Source organism: Schistocerca serialis, chromosome 3 (genome assembly GCF_023864345.2).
Source record: "Schistocerca serialis cubense isolate TAMUIC-IGC-003099 chromosome 3, iqSchSeri2.2, whole genome shotgun sequence".
NCBI lineage: Eukaryota > Metazoa > Arthropoda > Insecta > Orthoptera > Acrididae > Schistocerca > Schistocerca serialis.
In genome coordinates, this window is record NC_064640.1 from 440,043,899 (window position 1) to 440,071,573 (window position 27,675).

The 27,675-nt window shown below is 39.8% G+C and overlaps 1 protein-coding gene across 3 annotated transcripts in view; it reads left to right on the forward strand.

Moving 5' to 3' along the window:
• The window catches only part of LOC126470330 (activator of 90 kDa heat shock protein ATPase homolog 1), a 95,716-nt gene that overhangs the window by 57,285 nt on the left and 10,756 nt on the right, over positions 1 to 27,675 (forward strand). For all 3 annotated transcript variants that reach the window (XM_050098116.1, XM_050098117.1, XM_050098115.1), the window contains exons 4-9: positions 4,135 to 4,334; positions 14,085 to 14,205; positions 14,298 to 14,392; positions 14,507 to 14,629; positions 19,657 to 19,758; positions 25,764 to 25,900. In XM_050098116.1, the coding sequence (XP_049954073.1) occupies positions 4,135 to 4,334; positions 14,085 to 14,205; positions 14,298 to 14,392; positions 14,507 to 14,629; positions 19,657 to 19,758; positions 25,764 to 25,900 (778 nt within the window). The remainder of the gene's footprint in view (positions 1 to 4,134; positions 4,335 to 14,084; positions 14,206 to 14,297; positions 14,393 to 14,506; positions 14,630 to 19,656; positions 19,759 to 25,763; positions 25,901 to 27,675) is intronic.

The following is a 27,675-nucleotide window of genomic DNA, read 5'->3' on the forward strand; positions in this document are numbered from 1 at the left end:
CTTCTTATATTTATTTTAGGGGTAACACTCTGCTGAGTAGTGGGTGCTGTTCCTTTCTATTAGTTTTGACTATAATGGCTTAGTGGTGGGACAGCTGCAGGAAGGACGGCTCCTATTGTGTGCGGAGCCCTTGGTGATAGTTGCCAGGTGCCACCCACCTGTTGCTTTTATTATTTCTCTCACTGTTTTTATTATTTACAGGTCAGCTGATGTCTGTTAAGTTTTTAGTCTTCTCATTTTTAGTTTCACTCCAGCATATGGAGCATGACGATGCAGGCTGTAGTACTGATTTGGAATAAAAAAACAGCACCAGTTGCACTTTTATTCTTATTTTAAATACCATTTTTACTGGTAGAAATCTCCTGTGTAGAAAGCATTTTTTACTTTGCAACTCTCTTTGCCCTTAATTGGATTGGCATGGTGGGTGGGGGGGGGGGGTCGGATGTGGGTGGGACTTATCTTGCCACAGATGACCTCTTGTCAGCTCTGACCTATGTACTGGCCTGATTAATACACTTTTTCTTTTCTGTCAATTATTTCTTAGTTCTGGCATCAATATTACCTTCTGTGCTTTTACTACTCCTACACACACCATCATCTGATCATATTTTTGGCAGATGTCACTAACTCCAGATGAACTATCCCTTGACAGAGAGATTGCTGACCTTGCTGTAGTCCCCTAACCCCCAACCAATCATTCCTCCATTCATCCAAACAAACTAATATTCGTGCTGCCTCCTGTGAACTCCTGTGTACCGCAAGTACTGGTATGATATATTCTGCCCTAACTGGACATGTTTACTGATTGTTAAATATATTGTAATTGGCATGTCAGAATGCTGTGAGTGAAAACTTATCCTCTTTCAATATTTTATTTACTGGACAATAATCACTGCTTTCCTATTGCAATTACTGGTTTCAGCTGTGATATTCTGCCCTTTAGAGATGATTGTTGTAGCGCCTCGTAACAGACACCTGCTAGTTGCAGCTTTCACATGATGGACTCTTGCCATTGCTGGAAAATGTCACTGCTGGCTTGCTGATGTATGTACTTTCAATATGACAGACTTACCAAGTATACTTGGTGGTGGTCTTCCAAAATCATATCCATGCTAAATGTATAGGAAAGGGTGAGCTGTCTCTGGTCCTTCACCTTTCAACCCCATCTTGTGCCATCAGACTTTTTCACTTGTAATTTTAAGCAATTGTGCATGGTGATTAGCCAATAAATCCTTAAATTTTTGACAGCTTCTCACAGACACCTACCAATCTGTTACATGAGAAATGCTACACTGTACCTCTCTGTCCTTAGAACTTCTTGTGGTGCTTCATATCCACCACTGAGGAAATAATTTTTAGCACCTGCATCACTAAACGATTTTGTGAAAGGTACATTGTGTACAATGTTTTGTAGCCATAGGTCATTGACACCATACAAACGCTATCTCCAGGAAATCCTTAGAAACTTAATTTGTGCCATTATCCCATCCAAAGTAATAAGCATGCAACTTGCAGTTTACTCCTGATGCACTCCCACTGTAGCTATAACACGGGCCACTATTGTACTACTACTACTACTACTACTACTACTGGATGTGGTTTCATTATGCTGGGATTCACTATGAGGAGTGCTTAATAGCTGGAATCTTTCCCCAAACACTGAGCATCTCTCTACTTCAATATTTTGTGGAGCAATGATGATGAGTTGATAATTTTATCAACCACACTAGACCCCCACAGATCCATTGAGGTGGAGCCTGTGAACAGCCAGTTGAGAAGCCCACTCCTCAGAAGCCTGTATCATGATATTTCAAGAAATGGATATTGACATGATAGTGCAAGAAACAACAAATTTTATTACTCATTCAACAGGTAATGTAATACGCTAGTCTTCCGGACCTTCCCAGTCCAAGTTCGTAGCTTGATGTTCTCTAGAAATAACCGAGACTGTCAGAAACAGACAGAGGAGTAAAGTGATGAAGAGGTCCCTCCACTAATAATATTTAATACAAATGACTAAGAACATGCAGTCCTTTGCTTACAGATACTTTGTGACTAAGTTGAAAAACAGTATCGTGTATTTGTTGCTTTTAAGTGTAGTGCAGCATTCAGTAGAAGTTAATTCACTTAACATAATAATGTGTAACTTGCTTTGTGAAGTCCCTTTGTAGAATTACTCTAATTCAGAAGGAGCAAGAGTCCATATCCCTGTCCACTTATCCACATTTAGATTTGATCTAGTTTCCTTCAATCTGTTAAGATTGTCAGGATGGTTTCTTTGAAAAGGACATTTTTTCCCTACACCTAACTCCAGTTCTATCTGTGCTTGTTCTGTCTCCAGTGATGTCATTGTCAAAAGGACGTTAAACCCAAATCTTCCTTCAGAAGAGATGAAAGGTGGTGGATGATCCACACTGTTTAATTAACAGTAGGATGAGCTGCAACATGTGATGCATCAGTTGGACAGTAAATGTTTTCCTGTATTTGACATACAACGGCTGGGTTATGGGTGAGCATGATACTTTCTGCACCTTTTAATTATTGCTTACAGAGAACACTGTGAAATATAACAGCGGGAACATGGCATTTCCTCTTCCCAATACCAGCATTCTAAATGTTAACACATGATAACAACAGCTTTTCAGCTTTTGCCATTCTCTTTGTCTTCATTGACACTAGTATTTTTCTCTCTTGGCTTCTACATTCTTATCATGAATTTCCTTGCTTCCCTGTTCCTTCCCCTCATCAGTTATTGTACTGGAAACTGTCTGTTATCAACAGCAGTTTGTTAGTAGTATGCTGAAATTTTAAACTTTACAGAATGTCCTTTATTACTTCTGTACTCAGTGTTCCTTTCGATCCAGGAACAGATTCATTTTACTGTTTCATTTTCCTGTTGTCTTTCATTTTTCTCCTAATGAAGGGATTTTTGAAAAAGTTGTCTGTCAGCCCCACAGCAGTTGTTTCCATGTTGCAGAGAAGCTGTACTCCTTTTATGCCCCAAATAGTGTAAGTATTCATTTCATTTTGTTCTGGTATCATAAATAGTGGCATATACTGATAAAATATTGGCATGTCTTAGTATGAAAACATAGGACACAACATATGCAATGTTGCAACTGTGCTTCCGACACCAAAGGGGGGGAAGAGACTCTTTATGCTGATTAGGGCTCGTACAGAGGCATGCAGGGAGTCATTTTTTCCTCATTTTGTTTGGAAGTGGAACAGGGAGAGATGATGCTAGTTGTGGTACGAGGTACCCTCCACCACGCACCGTATGGTGGGTTGTGGAGTATGGATGTAGATGTAGATGAGTAAGAAGTTGCCACAAATAATAAACAGCAGTACCTCACAATCTCTCTGCTCTCATTACTGTAAGAAATTATGCAAATTATCATTTTTATGTCGTGAAAGAAAGTGCTTCTGCTGCCATTCAGTGATATTATTGAATAATTAAAGTGTAGTATTCAATTTCTGTTATGTGGTATCCACCAAAATACTGTACTTACAGTATTATATGGGTAGGAAACTTAAGGCTCGTATTAGTTAGGGAAGGCTTGACGTTTCAGTTGATCAGTATAAGAAAGAAAATATAAAACTGTACCTGAAATGGTCTTCAACTGAAAATCTAACTGTGGTAAGATTTTTATTGCTCTAAAGCTTTATTTATTAGGTTTTGTTCAGATCTAGTGTTGAAACCAAGTAAGGTTTCAGTTCCATTTATTAAGGGTGTGACTGACTTCCCCATTTGAACACACATCTAAATCTTTGCTGTTATACCTAAACCAGTTTAGGCAACTACTGGGCTGTTTCCTTATTATGCTTTGTTTGTGCTCTCTCCCTTATAAGCAAAAGATCCCTGCCTGCCCCCCCCCCCCCCCTCTCTCTCTCTCTCTCTCTCTCTCTCTCTCTCTCTCTCTCTCTCTTTCACCCCCCCCCCCTCCTCCTCTTCCTCATCCCCCTCACCCCCCCACCCTCTTTCAGCTATCTTAAAATAATTAAAATTTGTGATACCTCTGCTGTAACACAAGGTTTCAAAAGTTATGTGCTACTTATTTTTATCTTAATGTCGAACATTTGTATGCATAGTCAAATGAGCAGCAAGACTTCAGTAAAGTTTTATTTATTTCACAGCTAAATGTTGTATAACAGAGGTGGAGAAATGTGAGGGAGAAGCAGTAGCAAACAACAGAAAAGGGAAATTAATATTTTTTTATGAATGGGAATTGAAGCTAAAATGGAAAGGTTGTCTTCTTGATTCAAAGAACACAGAAATAGAAGGCACGGCAGAAATTCCTAATTTGAGCGAAGAGTATGATGCATCAGAAGTTGATGTAAGTTTTATATTTATAATAATGTTGAGTTTTTTGACATTTTATTGATGATGAAGTGTGAGAACTATTTAAAAGCATTTTTGATGTATGTTAAAAATGTTTTTATGGTCATTAGTAGTTGACATAAATATTTTGCTTGAAGATCTGTGTGATAGATGTGATTCATAGCAGGGTCTACAGGTAGTAGCACTGCTTAGTTTTCACATTTGTAGTTTCTCAGGTATTGATAATTTTACATGCAGGAAGCTTAAATTTACAAATTGGTATGCTGATAGGTAGTGCAAAAGTTTGTTTGATGTACATTTTAAAACCAAGTAAAAGTATTTTCAGTTTTAGGATTAAAATAAATACATTTAAACCAAGCAGAGTATTTGCTATGGAAGTTGTATGTGACAAATTAAAACTGTGTGCCACTGTGGGATGCAAATCTAGATCCCCAAATTTCTTGAACTGTGCACTACAAATTACACCATCTGAGCATGCTTCCCCTGTTGATTCAAAGCCTCAACACGGACTAGTCATTCTACTTGAGGGGAACACAATAACAGACATTTAAACAGTTTCTATTGTAATATTTCAGTCTCAGGTCAAACAAATGTGGTATCATTACCAGTTCCATCTTCGTAGCAAGTAATCATCACACATTTTTTAAAAGAAAAGAAAAAAAAAAAAAAAAATTCAGCGTTAGGAAACTAGATTGCAAAATAAAACTAATTTCTGTTCAAAACTACATGTACTTGAATGTTACACAGTAACTCATTTGTAAAATGTAGTTTTTTCACTATATTCTTTTTTAAAGCAAACCTGCTATCAAGTCAGGACTGGTAAAGAATGATTTGTGTGACCTGAGGCTGAACTATAAAAAACTACCTAAACGTAGTGAAGACAAATTCACTGTGAAAGCACATCGTTCAGTTCAGTTCAATACCCTGTCTTAAGTTACTGTGACTGTGTTGAAGGAAAGGAAAGGAAGGAAAAAGAATGTTTTCTCAGAAAATCATTTTTAATTGTAAAAAAAAAAAGTGGTTTGACAATTTTTTGTTTATTTATTTTCTACATAAACATAAAGATTACATGGTTTACAGACTCAGCATGTGACATATACTTACCAATGAGAGAAGAAATTTTTTTTAAAATTCACACTGTGCATTTGCAAAGAGAGCCCTTGTGTTTCATTAATAGTCGTGGTGAACACAAGACACATTGAAAATTGGACTCATTTGAACTCGAATGCCATGTTGGTTACAATGAGTGGTATTCGTGGAAGTAGTATGTCTTCACCCTTATGAGATGCACTCAGAATTGTTGCCTCAGTTGGATTGTTCATCAAATTTTAACTGCTAATTGGGTGCCATTGCGTAGCTTCGGCTAATTGAAGTTTCAGAGTAATGTAATTGGCACTCCAATTTTCAAATTCAGATGTGCGATGGTGATCTGGAAACAGAGAGAGAATTAAGAAATTGCTGTGAAAAATTCACTATTTCACTTTAGCTCACTAGAGAGCCAATGGAGTTGTGCATCACTATTTCACCTGCAATTCTATTTAGAAGTCCACATTGTTTAGCCACTAGAATATTTCTTCACTCAGCCATGTGTGATTTTTGATAATTCGTTTTGGCACTTTGGAATTCATTATGTTGCAGAAAGTAGATGGGAAGGTGGTGATTCCTATTTCTGGAGTTACAGGTTCTGTGCTGTTACTGACCTTGAGTAATTATCTTCAAAATGTTTGAAGATAAACTCTCATATTTGTTATTAAATGCATTTTTTTTCACTGCACTCCAGAAAGTTGAATATTTCAAGGAGGCATGCAATTTATCAGCTGGTATTGAGTGAAGTATAATTGGACATGACAATGACTGGAAACGTCTGCCTGAAATCACTGGATAGTAATGCCAATGCTCCACCAAATGGAACCTGATTATTTCCCAAGTCGTTCAGTGTATCGACTGATGGTTCCAGTGACCTCTTGTGAGCCATTGTACATTCATCCCATACAGTGTTTGGCATGCCTGAAGAACCTTTCTCGTTCCTGATGTTTTCGAAATGTTATATGTTGGGTTTTCTGTGAATTGCATGTTTAGTGACAGTTTAATATTTGAATGTGCTTCTCTCCTCCTTCCATCAGCGTGGTAGCAGTGCCTGAAGAGCCAAGAGCTAATACAGTATGGCCATTGGAACATGTTTTAGCCAAAAAGTAAGTTTTTCTAGTACTTTGGGTGTCCAAAAAGTGCAGTTCACGAAATTGGTTGGCCGCAGCGTATGTGATGGTGTCAAATGTTATCTTTTGTTCTGGAAGGAGTTTCAGTGTGTTTTATTGGATGAACAGTTGAATTTGAGGGCAGGATTTTAGAAACAGAAGAGGAGGTAGATGAAGATGAGGTGGGAGATAAGATACAGAGAGAATAATTTGACAGCATTTGAGGTACCAAGCCAAAACAAGGCCCCAGGAGTACACAGCTTTCTGTGAGAGCTATCGTTAGCTTCGGGACAGCTAGCCATGACGAAACTCGTCCATCTGGCACAGACTATCAGTTTAATAAATCATGTGCAACAACAACACAAATTGTTTTCTGAAGAATGGAAAAACTGCTAGAAGCCAACTTTGAGAAAGATCAGTTTGGATTTCAGAGAAATGTAGGAACACACAATGCAATGCTGACAATATGACTCACATTAAAAGACAGGTTAAGGAAGGGCAAACCTACATTTATAGCATTTGCAGGCTTAGAGAATGTTTTTGACAATGTTGACCGGAATACTCTTTCAAATTGTAAAGGTGGCAGTGGTAAAATACAGGGAGCAGAAGGCTAATTACAATTTTTACAGAAACCAGATGGCAGTTAGGAGTCGAGGGGCATGAAGGGGAAGCAATGGTTGAGAAGGGAGTGAGATAGGGTTGTAGCCTATCCATGATGTTCTTCACTTAGTATATTGAGCTAGCAGTAAAGGAAACCAAAGAAAAATTTGGAGTAGGAATTAAAGTTTAGGGAAAATAAATAAAAACTTTGATTTGCCAGTGACATTGTAATTCGGTCAGAGACAGCAAAGCACTTGGAAGAGCAGAGTGGACAGTATCTTGGAAGGAGTATGTAAGATGGGCATAAACAAAAGCAAAACAAAGGTAATGGAATTTAGTAAAAATGTGGAGCTAGTTGTATAAAACTTAAGATCTAACTGCCATTTGATTGTATGGTACGCATTATTACATGACCTAGGTTTATGCGGAACACAGGTCAGAAGATTTTTGACGTTTTTACCACTTGAAAATGGCCCAAGGCTGAAATCTAGATCATGTAATAAAGTGTATCATAGTCAAATGACGGTTATATCTTCCCATAGTTGATGCTGAGGGAATTAGATTAGGAAAATGACACACTTAAAGTAGAAGAGTTTTGCTGTTTGGGGAACAAAATAACTGATGATGGCCAAAGTAGAGAGGGTATTGGGATACATGGGGCATCACACTTAGCAGTACTTTTCAAAACACTGTGTGTAAAAATTTGATGTTCTGGTGCTGATATCTTGGATCCATTGGTGATAAAAAAGCAGGGTCATGTATTTTGGATAGCCCTTGGGATAGGGATCATTTGTATACCCAACAGAAAGATTGTTTTAATCACTGCTTGACGGTACAGGGTCAGAGTAGCGATATTACAGACTTCCTCCTGCTTACGCAAATAGAGCAAATCGGTTGGTTCTTTCTGGTGATAACCCCCAAAGAGGGCCGTCACCAGTGGACCAAAACCTAATCGAGGATTCCAAGATATGGCTATGCACAGCAAATGGCTGAAATTTTCAAAATGTATATCTAAGATCCTGATCTTGAAAAACCTTGAAAATATTTGTGATATCTTTATCCCTTTGCCAAATATAGAGGTTCCAAGTTACCCTATTCATGCATATAAAAATTAAATAACTTGGCTGATGAGGGGTCTACCCATGATTTAAATAAACTGACGGATATACCCTTTGCAGAAATTCATGGGCAGTTCCTGAGGAAAAAACCAGAAAAAGCATTTTTCACTTTTTTCTGTCAGTAGTGGGCCATACCCAAGTCGCAGGTTCCAAGATGGCTGTGCACAGCAAATGGCTGTAATCTTTATGATGTATTTCTAACATTCTGGTCTTCAACAGCCATGAAAATTCTCTAGATATCTCTATCCATTTCAGAGATACAGAGGTTCAAAGTTACGCTACTTATGCACATAAAATATGCATATCAAATTCAGTGCGAGGCAAAGGGGTAGTTTATAAAGTGATGTAGTATAGTGAAATATGTTGTAAAATGTCTCTGTTATCATCAGAACAGTTCTGGGAGCTCCACATTGTAGTGCTGAAACACATGCGAAATTTTTTTGCATATAAAATCCAGTCTGAGGTGTAAAATTAGTTCTGTGTTATTTGAGTTTCATATAAGTAAAATATAAAAATTTTACTTGCCCGTAAAGTTCTTTACCGGTTAGTGAAATTCCCTGCTGTGGCAGGGAAAAGAAGGGAAGCAACAGAAAAAATGCTCCTGTTGGAGCACAAAAAAGGCAAATATTCTCCTCTTTGCACACGCGTGGTAACACTTGGTTTCTGACGCTCTCTAGGAACTGTTGAAACAAACGTATTTCTAACAGGTAGCGGGAAAATATTGCGAATAGTGGTTTGAAAAGCGTTACTTTTAAAGTAAATTTCCTTTTACGCAAGATGAATTATGTTATGTGTGAGAATGTACGATGAATTTCTTAAATCGCAGAGTGTTGTGACTGTCATACAAAACTTAACACCCTGAGGACCAGTCACTTACAAGAATTTAGAGCCCAGAAGACCAGACATGTCATTTAAAATTTTACTGGCACATTTGGGTGATGTATTTTAAAGTGTGACATATGCAAGAAAGACAAATATTATAAGTGAATGCGTAGCTTTTCTTCTATCTACACTATGTATATTAATTTAAACCATTAACTTTACCTATTTGTGTTTTCACACTACTTAACACTTTGCCGTCTGCATGTCTCATACAAATTTATTCGCTTGGCGCTGGCAGCGCCAATTCGGATTACTTGGCTTGTCGCCAGTCGCTTGTCACCTTTCCGTTGATGACAAGCTTCAAACATATTGAATTTTGCGCGCTTCAGTTTTTCCGGAAATCCTCTATTTTACCACATCATTCCACAAACTCGAATTTTCTTTTCAAGTAACTTCTTTGCAAGTTCTACACTGTTATAATAATTTTGCATGTAGCGGCGATGCCACTCAAATCGCACAGCATCCGAATGAGTATGTCATATTTCGTAATTTTCGACGGATTGTAAACTTTAAAATTTAACTGTCCACACCATGGTATCATTACTTCATCAATTGAGATGTTTTGACTTAGATTAAATGTTTCTTTAAACTTTTTGGAAAAATAATCAATTACGAATTTCACTTTGAAAAGCCGGTCTATTGTTGTTGTCGGAAAAATGTAAAAATGATGATGTTTGTCTGAATCGGTTGTGTGGACATAATTTTGTGAAATATCAGTGTATCTATCAACGGATTTGTTGACCAGTAATCATCGGTCCTTGCTTTTTTTACAATCCCTGTAAGGATAGCAAGCCCAAACCATTTTCTAAGTTTGGGTCGCATAACGTCGACAAATTTGGCATTTTTTAAATCCAGTTTCCTTCTAATGCAATTTTGACTGTAATTGCCATGGCACGCACAGCCGCAGAAACACAATGGTCGGCTACCGCGGCAGAGTTAAGCCACGCCTACAACTTAGTGCTGGCGCGTTCCGCCAGCCGGCGCTAGAGGCGTTCCTGCCAAACATTCAATCAGCCACGAACTACACACACGCACGAGCCTTTTTCTGCCGCAGATGGTCACACTATATCACCATCCACCAGTCAGGGACTGCCAACAGCCGCCAATCGTCACTCCGGAATCTGTGGAGGAAGACTCGAGCCGCCGTGTTAAATAGCCAGTGTTGCATGGAATTCAAATTTACACCTTTGTAATATGAAAATATGCAGAAAAATGCTGCCACACATCAGATTTTTCCAAAACGGTTTTTCTAAACTGCTATACACCAATGTATAAGACCTTAACCATTCAAAGGACTGATAAGTTTCCCAGTTCTGAGGGAAAGTATATTGTCACTTAACACAGAAAAAGTGTATTTTTGACTGGGAAATCTGGGAAAAATCCGGGAATTTTTTCCTTGTCAGCATATAAACCCTGCACAGAGTATATGACAGAGTATATGACAACGAGGGACGGGAGGGGGGGGGAGGGAGGGGGGGGGGGGGGGGGGGAGAGAGAGAGAGAGAGAGAGAGAGAGAGAGAGAGAGAGAGTGTGTAGCAGTGAGTAAGATATTAACAGTAAGAGATAATGAGAGAGAGAGGCAGTGACAGTGAGAGGAGACAGTAGTAGTAGGACAGAATGAAAGCAACTGTGGCTGAGAGAAAAGAGGCAGTGACAGTTGGAGAGCCACAAAGAGATTATGAGAATGAGTTGGGCCAAATGAGTGAGATCGACTGAGCAATTAAGAGTGGATGAGTGTGAGAGACTTCCAGTGATGGACTAGTGTGTGAGAGTGAGAGGTGACACATGTTAAAAATTTTGTGAATGTTTGCATGCCAATATTTTTGTGAAAATTTTTAAAGGTGTTGAGGAAGGTAGAATGATTCAGTTGGTACCCACTTTTCAATCTATCTTTTAATAGTAAGGGCATATTTGCCTTTCTTGTGCTCTGATGGGAGCATTTTTCCACTGGTAGAATGTAGACTGGCAATGGCAAGAAAAGCGTTTCTGAAGAAGAGAAATTTGTGGACATCAAATATAGATTTAAGTGTTAAGAAGTCTTTTCTGAAAGTATTAGTCGGGAGTGGAGCTATGTATGGAAGTGAAATATGGACAATAAGCAGTTGAGGCAAGAAGAGAATAGAATCTTTTGGAATGTGGTGCTGCAGGAAATGCTGAAGATTGAATGGGTAGATTATGTAACTGATGGGGTGGTACTGAATTGAACTGGAGAGGAAAAAAAAAATCGTATCACAACCTAGCTAGAAAGAGGGATTGGTTGACAAGACACATTCTGAGACATCAAGGGATCACCAATTTAGTATTGGAGTGTTTTGGGGTGGGAGGGGGGGGGGGGGGGGAGGTAGGGGTGTAAAATTTGTAATTTATAGAGGAAGCCGAAGAGATGAATACAGTAATAAGATTCGGAAGGGTGTAAGTTGCAGTAGTTATTTGGATATGAACAGGCACAGAACATAGTAGCGTGGAGAGGTGCATCTATAGAGGAAGCCGAAGAGATGAATACAGTAATAAGATTCGGAAGGGTGTAAGTTGCAGTAGTTATTTGGATATGAACAGGCACAGAACATAGTAGCGTGGAGAGGTGCATCAAACCAGTCTTTGGACAGAAACAACAACAACAACAACAACAACAACAATGGCTGTAAATCATTTCAGTCGTATGATTGGGTTCTTGAGCAGTTATGTCAAATTTTGCTTTGATGGACTGATTAGTTGTTGTTGTTGTTGTTGTGCCAACAACTTGCCACACATTGCAAGACAAAGCCCTCAATGAAGATAGTGCTTCTGTGAAATCCAAGCCATGATTTCGTTTTTTTTTTTTTTTTTTTTTTTTTTACGCTTTCTGTGCGAAAACACAGACAACACTCAACTGGAAAGAAATGAAATGGATTTAATGTGCATATTCGAATGCAACATTGTGTCAAAAATTAAATCAGTCAACACACTACTTTGTTTTATTAACACAAACGTACACAAAGTGAATTGTTATGGTATGAAGATCTGAAAGCTAAGACTTTCACATACAAGTACAGAAATTATTCACATTAGAATAATTGTTAGCAACAACCCTGAGCTGTGGGTAAGCCAAAACCCTGCACTGTAGCCTTGCTCATGGCCCTAGTCACAGCACTGTGGAAAAGTCACTACAGAGTTCTGAATTAAATGGGAGGAGCCTGGGAAAGTTTTCAGTTGGTCTGGGAAATGTGCTCAAATGATGAAACTGGTGGTGCACTGCTCTGAAAGGCAGGTGTCAGAGTTTGAATCCCAGTTCACTCCACAGTTTTAACTTTCACATCCATTTATTTTAATATTCAATAATGAATTTTCACTTTGGAACAGAATATGCCCTAATTTGGCACTTTCCTGGCATATTGTAACTGTGTACAGACCTGGGACTTAAATGTGGCCTTTGCCTTTTGGAAAGTGGCAGAAGTCTAACTGATGAAAGTAAGGCTATGGGGGCAGGGCTTGAGTCCTCCTTGGGTAGGTCAGTTAGTAGTGCACTTGCCTGTGAAAGGAAAAGGATCCTGGTTTGAGTTCTGGTCTGGCACATAGTTTCAATGTGCCAGGAAAATATTTTAATACTGTTTGAGAGATTTTCGCTGATGAAAATCAGCGTGAGTTATCTGGATCATGTGAACTTCCAACACATTCACAGCACACACAATCATGCTTTTCCCCATCTCCATCTACATTTGGACACAACCTTAGTGTCATTTGCTATCATTCTGTTGTCTTATCTTGTGTACTGAAGTCTGATGCTTTTCACATGGATAAATAAATAATTTTGTAGTCTTATTATGTGTGTCATTTTATGTACTCTCTAGGCTGCTTAAGATAGTTGAAGGAAACCACCTCTTGTGTGAAAATATAATTTCTTACTTGGATCACAGCTTGGTCATTAAGTCCCCTTTTTAGTTTAAACCAATCACTACACAAGACTTCCAAAGCCCTTGCCTTTGAAAAGATTTTTTCATAATCGGTCTGCACTCTGGAGGCACTGTCATCAGCTGCAATTTTTGTTATGCCTTTATGAAATTGAAACTATCCCTCACAGGCAGCAAGAACATGGTGTCCAGTATGAGCTTAAATAGTTTCTTAATCTGTTTCATCCACATCCACCAAACTGTGTAATTTTCTTTCCAACCACTTAAGCCATTAATTTGTGGGAAGATAGATATTTTCTCAATTTGCCTGTCAGTTGGATGCTAGAATCATTTCCATTGAACAGTACTGGTAAACAATAATTTTCCTCCTACCCCACTGTTTTCAGTCAGACACCGCTGTTATACTTGGTTTTGTCAGTTATAGCACCTATCCATATACAACCCCCCCCCCCCCCCCCCTCCCCTCTTCCCTCCCGTTCAGTCCAACTTCACTATTGATTGCAGAGATTGGCAAGTGAATGAGTGCTGAGTCTCAAACTGTCTCACCTGCTGTATGCCATTTATGTGGTATCGCTTTGAACAGACATGCTGTACAGCTAAAGAAACAATGTGTCACTTCGCTAGAACTTGACAATTTTATCCGTCTCATTATATATATGGTACTGCTAAAGTCTTAACTGACTCAAACGTCCCACGACCCACCTGGATTTGCATGTAAACAGTTCTGCATTTGTGCAGGCATGTGATGCTCCACATGCCATTTCTCGCTACTCTAAAGAGAGCTCCTTTAATGACTAAATGTTTTTTCAGGCAGAAATAGGTTCTTGTTTTAAATTAAAATGTACTTGTCATTTTTCAGCTGGTTCTCAGAATTTTGTGCTTCTTTCCACATGACAATTATTATTTTAAACAACTATTTTGTAACTGAAAGTACACTAGTGTTGTACACATTTAATTAAAAGTCCTGGCATTAGTCTGTGGCACTTTAAATGTTGGCCAGCAATTAATGTGAATTATCATCCCAGACTTGGTTAACATTGTAGTTCACTGTTAAACTTACAGGTAGACTTCAGTGTAAAAACTCACAGTGTGGAGGCTGACAGGCTGAAAGAAATTATCGCCAAAGATGCAAGGGATGTTATTCGAAGTCAGTTGGCAAAATATATAAAAGCATTAAGGGAAGGTAAGACTGTGTTATCAGTATTGTATCACGAGTTTTGTATCAAATATTTATAAAATAAATGTTCAAACTTATAGTCCTTTAAATTTCTACAGAATTTGCTAAGGGCATGATACTGCCAAAGAAAGAGGATGAGCAAGCAACAAAACAAGACAGCCTTGCTAGCTTAACTGCTGGTTTCAAAAGCAAGGTACTGTGGTTTTTTTGTTTTCTCTAGATTTATTTGCGTAATTGCAGTAAATATAAACAATTGAAATACAGTTTCAGTACTGTAATGTGGTTGAATCTATCTAATAATTTTCAGGTTCAAATGGACAGTCCAAGCAAAGAAGGGTCATCAAAGAAACTGAGCACAACTACTTTGACAATGTCTGTGAAGCTCCAGTGCAGGAAGGAAGAAGTTTACAATGCTCTCACAAGTATTGAGGTAAAAATCTACCATTGGTTAGCTTTGAAGTGTGTGTATATATATATATATATATATATATATATATATATATATATATATATATATATATATTTCAAGTTGCCGCCACTCATACCTCACCTGTCATTCAACATCATCTTTGCCTCTGCACTTCCGTCTCGACTGACATCTCTGCCCAAACTCTTTGTCTTTGAATATGTCTGCTTGTGTCTGTATATGTGTGGATGGATGTGTGTTTGTGTGCGAGTGTATACTAAGTCTTTCCTTACCCTCTCCCTTAAAACCCACATCCTTTCTTCTTTCCCTCTCCTTCCCTCCTTCCTGACGAAGCAACCGTTGTGTGTATGTTTGTGTGTGTATCGACCTGCCAGCACTTTCGTTTGGTAAGTCACATCATCTTTGTTTTTTATATATATATATATATATATATATATATATATATATATATATATATATATATATATATATATATATGATATGAATATAATAGAGGGAAACATTCCACGTGGGAAAAATATATCTAAAAAGAAAGATGATGAAACTTACCAAACAAAAGCGCTGGCAGGTCGATAGACACACAAACATACACACAAAATTCTAGCTTTCGCAACCAATGGTTGCCTCGTCAGGAAAGAGGGAAGGAGAAGGAAAGACAAAAGGATATGGGTTTTAAGGGAGAGGGTAAGGAGTCATTCCAATCCCGGGAGCGGAAAGACTTACCTTAGGGGGAAAAAAGGACAGGTATACACTCGCACACACACACATATCCATCCACACATATGTGTGTCTATCGACCTGCCAGCGCTTTTGTTTGGTAAGTTTCATAATCTTTCTTTTTAGATATATATATATATATATATATATATATATATATATATATATATATATATATATATATATAAGGACAGGTATACACTCGCACACACACACATATCCATCCACACATATGTGTGGATGGATATGTGTGTGTGTGCGAGTGTATACCTGTCCTTTTTTCCCCCTAAGGTAAGTCTTTCCGCTCCCGGGATTGGAATGACTCCTTACCCTCTCCCTTAAAACCCATATCCTTTTGTCTTTCCTTCTCCTTCCCTCTTTCCTGACGAGGCAACCATTGGTTGCGAAAGCTAGAATTTTGTGTGTATGTTTGTGTTTGTTTGTGTGTCTATCGACCTGCCAGCGCTTTTGTTTGGTAAGTTTCATCATCTTTCTTTTTATTTTTATATATATATATATATATATATATATATATATATATATATATATATATATATATATGTGACTTACCAAACAAAAGTGCTGGCAGGTCGATACACACACAAACATACACACAACGGTTGCTTCGTCAGGAAAGAGGGAAGGAGAGGGAAAGAAGAAAGGATGTGGGTTTTAAGGGAGAGGGTAAGGAGTCATTCCAATCCCGGGAGCGGAAAGACTTACCTTAGGGGGAAAAAAAGGACGGGTATACACTCGCACACAAACACACATCCATCCACACATACACTCCTGGAAATGGAAAAAAGAACACATTGACACCGGTGTGTCAGACCCACCATACTTGCTCCGGACACTGCTAGAGGGCTGTACAAGCAATGATCACACGCACGGCACAGCGGACACACCAGGAACCGCGGTGTTGGCCGTCGAATGGCGCTAGCTGCGCAGCATTTGTGCACCGCCACCGTCAGTGTCAGCCAGTTTGCCGTGGCATACGGAGCTCCATCGCAGTTTTTAACACTGGTAGCATGCCGCGACAGCGTGGACGTGAACCGTATGTGCAGTTGACGGACTTTGAGCGAGGGCGTATAGTGGGCATGCGGGAGGCCGGGTGGACGTACCGCCGAATTGCTCAACACGTGGGGCGTGAGGTCTCCACAGTACATCGATGTTGTCGCCAGTGGTCGGCGGAAGGTGCACGTGCCCGTCGACCTGGGACCGGACCGCAGCGACGCACGGATGCACGCCAAGACCGTAGGATCCTACGCAGTGCCGTAGGGGACCGCACCGCCACTTCCCAGCAAATTAGGGACACTGTTGCTCCTGGGGTATCGGCGAGGTCCATTCGCAACCGTCTCCATGAAGCTGGGCTACGGTCCCGCACACCGTTAGGCCGTCTTCCGCTCACGCCCCAACATCGTGCAGCCCGCCTCCAGTGGTGTCGCGACAGGCGTGAATGGAGGGACGAATGGAGACGTGTCGTCTTCAGCGATGAGAGTCGCTTCTGCCTTGGTGCCAATGATGGTCGTATGCGTGTTTGGCGCCGTGCAGGTGAGCGCCACAATCAGGACTGCATACGACCGAGGCACACAGGGCCAACACCCAGCATCATGGTGTGGGGAGCGATCTCCTACACTGGCCGTACACCAATGGTGATCGTCGAGGGGACACTGAATAGTGCACGGTACATCCAAACCGTCATCGAACCCATTGTTCTACCATTCCTAGACCGGCAAGGGAACTTGCTGTTCCAACAGGACAATGCATGTCCGCATGTATCCCGTGCCACCCAACGTGCTCTAGAAGGTGTAAGTCAACTACCCTGGCCAGCAAGATCTCCGGATCTGTCCCCCATTGAGCATGTTTGGGACTGGATGAAGCGTCATCTCACGCGGTCTGCACGTCCAGCACGAACGCTGGTCCAACTGAGGCGCCAGATGGAAATAGCATGGCAAGCCGTTCCACAGGACTACATCCAGCATCTCTACGATCGTCTCCATGGGAGAATAGCAGCCGGCATTGCTGCGAAAGGTGGATATACACTGTACTAGTGCCGACATTGTGCATGCTCTGTTGCCTGTGTCTATGTGCCTGTGGTTCTGTCAGTGTGATCATGTGATGTATCTGACCCCAGGAATGTGTCAATAAAGTTTCCCCTTCCTGGGACAATGAATTCACGGTGTTCTTATTTCAATTTCCAGGAGTGTATACAGACACAAGCAGACATATTCAAAAACAGATAGTTTGGGCAGAGATGTCAGTCGAGACGGAAGTGCAGAGGCAAAGATGTTGTTGAATGAATGACAGGTGAGGTATGAGTGGCGGCAACTTGAAATTAGCGGAGATTGAGGCCTGGTGGGTAACAGGAAGAGAGGATATATTGAAGAGCAAGTTCCCATCTCCGGAGTTCGGATAGGTTGGTGTTAGTGGGAAGTATCTAGATAACCCGGACGGTGTAACACTGTGCCAAGATGTGCTGGCCGTGCACCAAGGCATGTTTAGCCACAGGGTGATCCTCATTACCAACACTGTCTGCCTGTGTCCATTCATGCGAATGGACAGTTTGTTGCTGGTCATTCCCACATAGAATGCATCACAGTGTAGGCAGGTCAGTTGGTAAATCACGTGGTTGCTTTCACACGTGGCTCTGCCTTTGATCGTGTACACCTTCCGGGTTACAGGACTGGAGTAGGTGGTGGTGTGAGGGTGCATGGGACAGGTTTTACACCGGGGGCGGTTACAAGATTAGGAGCCAGAGGGTAGGGAAGGTGGTTATTCATGGGTCGCTTAGAGGAAGCCTTCTTGGTTACCCAGGCCTGCCAACCCAAAGTTTGGTACAGATTTATTGATGACATATTCATGATCTGGATTCACAGTGAAGAACAACTCCAGAATTTCCTCTCCAACCTCAACTCCATCAGATTCACCTGGTCCTACTCCAAATACCACGCCACTTTCTTTGACGTTGACCTCCATCTGTCCAATGGCCAGCTTCACACATCCGTCCACATCAAACCCACCAACAAGCAACAGTACCTCCATCATGACAGCTGCCACCCATTCCACATCAAACGGTCCCTTCCCTACAGCCGAGGTCTTCGTGGCAAACGAATCTGCTCCAGTCCAGAATCTCTGAACCATTACACCAACAACCTGACAACAGCTTTCGCATCCCACAACTACCCTCCTGACCTGGTACAGAAGAAAATAACCAGAGCCACTTCCTCATCCCCTCAAACCCAGAACCTCCCACAGAAGAACCACAAAAGTGCCCCACTTGTGACAGGATACTTTCCGGGACTGGACCAGACTCTGAATGTCGCTCTCCAGCGGGGATACGACTTCCTCAAATCCTGCCCTGAAATGAGATCCATCCTTCATGAAATCCTCCCCACTCCACCAAGTGTCTTTCCGCCGTCCACCTAACCTTTGTAACCTCTTAGTTCATCCCTATGAAATCCCCAAACCACCTTCCCTACCCTCTGGCTCCTACCCTTGTAACCGCCCCCGGTGTAAAACCTGTCCCATGCACCCTCCCACCACCACCTACTCCAGTCCTGTAACCCGGAAGGTGTACACGATCAAAGGCAGAGCCACGTGTGAAAGCAACCACGTGATTTACCAACTGACCTGCCTACACTGTGATGCATTCTATGTGGGAATGACCAGCAACAAACTGTCCATTCGCATGAATGGACACAGGCAGACAGTGTTTGTTGGTAATGAGGATCACCCTGTAGCTAAACATGCCTTGGTGCACAGCCAGCACATCTTGGCACAGTGTTACACCATCCGGGTTATCTGGATACTTCCCACTAACACCAACCCATCCGAACTCTGGAGATGGGAACTTGCTCTTCAATATATCCTCTCTTCCCGTTACCCACCAGGCCTCAATCTCCGCTAATTTCAAGTTGCCGCCACTCATACCTCACCTGTCATTCAACATCATCTTTGCCTCTGCACTTCCGTCTCGACTGACATCTCTGCCCAAACTCTTTGTCTTTGAATATGTCTGCTTGTGTGTGTATATGTGTGGATGGATGTGTGTTTGTGTGCGAGTGTATACTAAGTCTTTCCGCTCCCGGGATTGGAATGACTCCTTACCCTCTCCCTTAAAACCCACATCCTTTCGTCTTTCCCTCTCCTTCCCTCTTTCCTGACGAAGCAACCATTGTTTGCCAAGGCTAGAATTTTGTGTGTATGTTTGTGTTTGTGTGTCTATCGACCTGCCAGCGCTTTCGTTTGGTAAATCATCATCTTTGTTTTTTTTATATATAATCTGCTGTTCTGACATTTTTTAATTGTTACAGCTAGTACAGGCTTTCACCAATGGTCCTGTTGTGATGGAAGTGAAACCTGGTGGAAAATTCGAGCTCTTTGGTGGAAACATACATGGAGAATTTTTGGAGTTGGTAAGATTGTTTGAAAATAAATGTCTGTTAATATTATTCTACCAATATTACAAGAGGTTTTTATGTTGATGTAAGACAGAATTCCTGCACATCAACTGTAATGTTTTGGTCCTTCATAATTAAATTTAAATTTTTGCCTATATAGGTTTGTATAGACCAACTGTGTTACAATAGTTTACCTGTATTATGGCTCATTCTGAAATGTCTCACTTCCTTACTTGGGAAACTACTTGAAGTATAATGACATTTTTACTAGAATGTGTAGATAACTGAATGCTTCCCTCATATCAAAATAATTTTGATTGCAATTTGTAAACAGGTCATGCCCTAAATCATGCTGTTCCAGCTAGGGTGCCTACACATGGGCAGCTGGATGCTTATGGGCAGTAGTAGGCAAACTGCTGATATGCTTACAGACAGCCAAGAGTGTCACGCATGTGCAGAAACCTTGTGACAGGGATGCTTAGCAGGAAGCCTGTACTACGTGTGCCTATCGATGAATGAGCTTGATGGGTGCTTGTTGGTGTCTGTGCCCATGGGACAGTTCTGGATTTCCTCACCCTTGGTGGTGGTGGTGGTGGTGGTGGTGCTTGTTTAGATAAATATGAAATAAACAGTATTACTGCCATTAAAGATAGTATTGGAGTGATGTGGTGGGCAAGTGTCGAGTTACTAGACAGTGTGTACAAAACTCATTGAAACCTTAGTAAAGAATAAATATCTATATATTTAAATTAAAGTCCCTTTCTTCCTTCTGTCTACGTTCAGGCCAGTCTCGGGAACTTCTGGGGGATATTGACATTGTTGTCATTAATAGGTAGACTGATTCTCTGGGAAGGCTTGTGTGTGTCGTGTACTGTGAGCAGCAGAAATACCTGAGTTTTCATTCATGCACAGTAGGCAGTCACATGGACAAGGGTGATGGGAAGCGTGGAGTTGTCAAGGTTGCTCAAGGCAGTTTGTTGCCTTAGAGAAGTGGTCCAGTGAGCATCGCGTGTTCATCATTGAGACATATTTGAAAAGTGGCAGTTATATTGTTGTCACACAGTTTCGCAGACATAGTCATGTGAGTAGCAGGTGACAAATTCCATCCCGTAACGTGATTAAATTTGGGGTCAAGAACTTCAGATCAACTGATTCAACATTAAAACAAGAGGCTAAAGGACATCCAACGTTGGTCAGAACACCGAATAACGTTGAGTGTGTGAGACTAGCAGTGCCCTTAGCTATCAGACGGGAAGCCTATTCACTTAGAATATTATTCCAATTCTAAATTCATCACATTGAGTAATAAAATTACATTCAGTTTTGAAGACTTACTTGCAAAAAGAATCTACAGAGTGTTCTCTAAACATCAGCTAAAGAAACTGTGGATTACAGTAGGCACCAAAATATTCTATGGTATATTGAATCAAAAGCTTGAAATAACCCAGACAGACTTAACATATACAAACACAGGTATAAAATTCTAAACAAAGTGATTTAAATTATATAAGAACTTTCTTTGTTGAACGAATTTAAGAATACAAAATCGAAGTTACGTGAAATGTGTTAAGGAATGAGACTGACGTAGTTTCCTGATGGCCTCCAATATCGCCCTTAATATTAATAATATTGAAATGAATGGTAAACAGAAGAGTGCATAGATCTTAATGAAACATTTACTCAGTATCATTGAGCAGATACGCTCTCTGAGACAGTGGATATATGTTAAAGTGAAGGCAAATGCTGGAATGTTTTTTCTTTCAAAAGGGCACAGCCAGGTTCCTGCTCTGGTCTTATTTTATCCCAGCTGGTGCTCTGTCTGCTATAAACTTTTTGACAAGATGTTAGTCACCAATATTTTTATGGTATCAGTTGTTCTTTAGGTAACGCACTGAACACTTAAATCACAAAGAGGAAGTAGGAAGTAAATGTCAGAAGCAATAAACTGCAAATTGTATCTATTGTTCGATATTGAAGAGTTACTCATTGAGGTCCCCTCGTGTTGTATTTGGAATCTCTTGAATGTTTCTGATTTATGCTAATGACCTGCCCACCGTGGAGTATCAAATTACTATGTCTGCTGATGACACTAGCACGGTGTCTGAAAAATTTGGCAGCTGCAGTAAATACCCAGAAGAATTAAGTGACATCGTCAACTCCTTGTTATTCTATTTAATTAGACGAAATCAATGCTCAAGCTGTTGGAGATTACACATGTGAAATGGGTCGGAGTGACTGGCGAGACAGTTGCAATACAAGCAGACATACAGATACCTGTGACGTGTACACACACACACACTTAGGTCTCAAAATATAAACATAAATACAAATTTTTATATATAAACAGTACTTTAATAGAATATAATCTTCTTGGGGTTCTTCATGTGTGACTTCTTCAGGAGAAACGTAATAACAAGATGCCAAAAAGTAGATAAAAAATTTAATTACGGGAAGAAATGTTCCCCCGGTTTGAGTTCCCAATAGGAAAATACCTACAACTCTTAAACATTAGTAGAGGTGTTTACTTATTTGACTTGTTTTAATGATAATGTTCATACTTAAACAGAGCCACATCAGACATAAAAAATTATGCCTTGAGTATTTTTCTCGTGATTGGAAAAGAGGTAAACATCTGATTTTAACACTCAATTTCACCCATTTCCTCATTGTATTAAAGGACGTGTTTGGGCTCCCTTGCTGTTCTAAACTCTTTGATATGTTTTCCACCATTTCTCTGCTTTAGTATTTCATTGATATCGTACAAATGTCACGCTTCTCTTTCAGTCTCAAAGGCAGCAAATTATTATTATAACTTCTCCATAAAAATTCACCTTTCTGTAATATTTGTTTGGCATATTTTGCCAATTGCTATGTGCTGTCTCAATAACATTGTTTCCCTGGTCCAACTTCAAAAAGCGTTTTGAGGAGGAGTACTAATTGTCAACAAAATAAGTATATCCCTTATTCAGTTTTGATTTTGACAAGTCCATGACAACATTATCTGAGGCACACCTATTCCAATCAGTTTTGTTTTAGCCACTATGTAATCTGAAACCACAACAAAAGCTGGTACTTGCCTCATGTAGTTGATAAATTTTTAACCCAAATATTGCTAATTTTGATGGACTAAATTGTTTGTTTGCCAAATGTTCTTACTATTTCATCAAGAATTCGTCTATACTGTCATTTTCATGTAGTGGGTAAATTTCTCATTCCAAAGGTCGACAAGTCCTGTCTTTCGATGCCAGTCAGTACTGTCAACTGTTTTGTTTTTCTGCAAAAATGTAAGTCATGAACTTTTTAAAATATCAGCATTTCTACTACAAGGCTTTTAGACCAATACATTCAGATATTTGGTTTTTATGACTTCATCAAAATGCACAGTGCATGGTAAGCCTTTATTTTGTTGAAGGTAACAGGGTACCAAGTGTCATCCACTTTCTGTTTTTTCCATTTGTTGTCTATTACATGACAGGTAAAATGATTTGTTTCTGTAATTAGTATTTCCCAAAATTTTGTCATCAAACAGAACAGAAAATGGTTCTAATAATCCTGTGTGTTCAGTTAAGTAATTTGAAATGGATACTTCTATGCCAAGAGTCTCAGAATATTTCCAAATGATTTATGTGGGTTTTGCTTACTGCCAAATCCACAATACACAGGATTTAGGTATCCAATTTTCCTGTTCCCTACTGTTGCCTATAACAAAGGGTTTTGCATGCTTCTTATTTTCTACAATCATGTCACTGGATTAAACATCACTGACCATGTAAGTGCTCCTCTCTTAACATTCTGTAAGGATTTATTAAATTTTTCTTCAAAAACCATAGTACAAAACCACTAGTACACTTGATTTGTAATGTGGATTTAACAAACTGAAACCAGTTCTTGTAATGTAATGCTAAGAATTAATCCGCGATTGTAACTGACAAGTGTTTATCTCACGAGTTAGATTCGTGATGCTTATGTTTGGCCTGATTTTGGTTCCTATGAGAGTGTCTAGTGATATGTATGTTTGGTTCACTTTGGTTTGCATGAGTCTGAATAGAGATATTAATGTTTGGTCCAAAATTGTAATCATGATTCAGACTCTTCAGAGTATAGCACGGTATTAAGAAAGTAGTTTATTTTGTGTACTATGGATAATTTTGCATGATAAATTGTAATGACATAGAATGCGTCATATTACACAGACATCACAACTTTGTAAATACGGCTACAGGTGGTGTGAATTAGTAATTCCTACCCACCACCTTCTACATATTACAATAACAGAAATTCTTGTGCGGAATAGAAAGACTTATCAAGTACTAAGTTCATCTACATACATACTCTGCAAGCTACCATATGGTGCATGGTGGAGGGTACCATGTACCCTACTAGTAATGTCCTTTCCTGTTCCATTCACAAGAGGGGAGAACATCTGTCGATAAACCTCTGTATGAGCACGCTTTGCCAGTTGACAGCTGCGCATTCATTTTTGAACTGAGAGCTCAACACTCGCTGCTTCCTCAGCATTATTACACCAGAGTAAGTCTTTTCCGTCATTAAGCCATTTGCTTGGCGCATACATCTCCAAAGCACAATTTAAAATCAGTTTAAACTTTGCCCATAATTCCTCTACATCTGTCATATTCGAATTAAATGATGTCAATTCATTGTCTAAGTGGAATGTTAACTACTGCATATCTGCATTTTCTAGCATAAATACCCTCCTAGCCTCCTTGATGGATTTATTAACTAGTAAAAATTGTCATTATATCATCACAATCACTAACCCCTTTTTCTATACTGACACTGTTAAGGTAAGGTCTGTTCATAGCTACAAGGTCTAAAATATTTTCAATGGGTATGGGTTGTCTAACTAGTGGTTAAAGACAATTTTTGGAAAATCTGTTTAAGTACTTCAAAACAATGTCTATACCACCTGCAGTGAATCCATAGGTGGCCCAGTCTACACTTCTTGGATTAGTCACCTCCAACAAATATTGCATGACCTGTCTCTTCACTAATTCTTAGGACTGCAAACTGGAACATCATATTCTTCACACATTGCTAGAACTGAACTTTGCTGATTTTGGCCTTTGACTACTTGGTTGCATTGGTAACCAGAAGTCTACAAGACATCATTTTGTTTATGTACGGTCAATTATATGTTGGTAATTATTTGTTAGGGGAATTTCTCACTTTTACAAATTTAATCAGTTTGGAAAAGTTAACACTGCTTCACAATACACTATTTATAATTAACCCTACTCTCTATGGAAGCAATGCAAATGTCCATGACACACCACAGACACGTGAATGACATTCACAAAGAATTAACACCTCTTTTGCACCAATGACAAGTTTGCAGATAACAATATTTTAAAGTCTCTTCCCATAAAGCTCAAATGCTTCAAAAATAGGGAATCCAGTTTCAAATTGCTGTTTAAACAGTCCATGTATGATACTGCAATTGTGAGCTTACAAAATAAATATTTTTTCATATCGCCCCCCCCCCCCCCCCCCCCCACTTCCCCCATCCTCCTTCCCTAACTGCCAACGTGTTCATGAATGAGCCATGCAATCATTATATAGTTGTCATACATGTGTTACTGTACTGATATTTTCAAATGCTCGTGTTCTAGTACTGTTTGTAATAAAATAGCATATTTAAAGATTTGTCTGGTCAAGCATTGATTTGTTGTAAAAGTAAATTTTTGTGATTATTGTACTAACACATTAGACTTCTGGGCAAATCATTGTTAAATAAAATGAAATTTAACATACAACCACTTGCAGTGCTGCTAATTTCCAGGCATAATTTGGCAGTTGGAGGGTGGCATTAGTGCAGTGAATGTGTAACTAAATATTATTCATCTTCTGTTAATTTTCAGATTGTTGTACTTCTACTGCATTTGTTAAGAAAATAATTTTAATGAAACATTTGTGTGCAGGCCAATACAGGTGCAATGCAAAGGAAACAGTTGCATTGCCATTATGCCATATTATTTTATGGAACTGATGTGTGTTCACAGGTTCCTAATGCTAAGATCTGTCAGAAATGGAGGTTCAAGGGATGGCCCGATGGTCATTTCTCAAACGTCACAATGGACATAGAGGAGCTATCGGACTGTACGGAGGTGAAACTGGTACAGAAGGATGTGCCAGAAAGGTTATTGTTGTTGTTGTTGTTGTTATTATTATTATTATTATTATTATTATTATTGGCGGCGGCGGCGGTGGGGGTGGTGGTGGTGGTGGTGGTGGTGGTGGTGGTGGTGGTGGTGGTGGTGGGGATTCTGCCACCATATAAAGTAACTTGGTGGTTTTTATTTCTTGTAGGGTGTCTATTCTACCAAAAGATGGTCTACAGAATTATCCTGCAGCATTTGACATGTTATATCAGTCTTCGCTTGACATCTTTAGTAACAGTGCTTGAATGGTACTCAATTTAGATTTTGCCACTAATATCCCAGTATAGTTGCTGTGTTCATTTTGGCATAATTAAAATGCCTTCTGGTGCACTTTAATAACTCTGTCAATCATTTATTCTGATTACAAACGTAATATGGTCCATCACTGTTACAAATTGTTGAGGTGATGCCTCTTTCTGTCAGTTTGATTCCATAAAGTGTTTGCATTATATGAATATTTTTCGTGCCTAAAATGTTTATATTGTCACATTAGATCGAAATGATACCTTAAGCATTTTCCATTGTTGTGCTCAGATGCTGGCTGTGGGCAGTGTTGTATCCTCGGTAATCAGCTGAATTACATGATGATGATGTCTTGTAGAGACTAATGAGCTGACATGCTTTACACAAGAGTATCGTGATCTGTGGTGAAGCAATATACAGTGGAACCCCACATATACACTTTTCAAGAGTCTTCAAAAAAATGGTGTAAAATGCGGGAAATAAAGTTTTAAGCTGTAAAAGTTGTGTATATGATACCCCCCTTGCACTTTATGTATGATATATGTACAGTCTTAGACAATAAAACTGACCGCCGGCCGGCCGCCACAGAGACTAAGTCCGAGTCATTCACTTAAGGTGGCCAATAAAACTGACCGCCCCTGACAACTCTTAGTCCGGCCATCCGCACAATCTGGCAACACTGTAAGATGCGCAAGTGTTAGGAGGAAGTGTTGTCTACTTCAGAGACGTTGTCGGACTATGTGAGCCCGTGGTCTAGTGGCAAGCGTCGTGAGTTCTGAGCTTATAGTCGCCTGTTCGCGTCCAACTGAAAATTATTTTTTTTTTTTTTCTCCTCCACAGTCTGTCTAAAGTTATGAGTCTGAGTGAACATCGAAGATAATTCGCTTCACATTCTACCCACCAGCAATAATAAGTATTCCAGAAACAATTCCGCAGGACAGCTCTTGGCTACGCCGCGATCATAACAGCTTACGCTCGAGCGTTTCCTCGCGCTGCAGCGGCTACCGGCCACCGGCCAGACGCCACCCGCCATGCCGCCTGAAATCCGACGCCGCTCATGTGAACGCGGCGCCACGCTGTCAGTGCATGTATCAACTGTCATTTTCGAATTTGAAGTTTCACTTGTCATCTTGCAGTTAAGCATTGGATTTTGCATACTTGAAAATCATGAACTACGGTTAAGCATTGTAAAATTGAGTCGCAAGTGGAAATAGGTGTAACATCTGCAACACAACGTTTACTTTTGGTATAACAGAGGGGTGAATGCAGAGGAGGCAGCTAGAAAGATTTGAATTGTGTGTGGAGCGAGTGCTTTTGGGAAAAAACACTAGAAAAAGATATTCTTGTTTCAACAAAGATCGTTCTGACATGAATGATTTTCCACATTAAGGAAGTCTCGACTACTGATATATGTGATAGATCACCATTTTACCATCATGCGACATTTGCATTCAACAGGCAAAGTTCAGAAGTCTGGTGTAGGAGTACTGCATGCTCTAATTCGAAACAA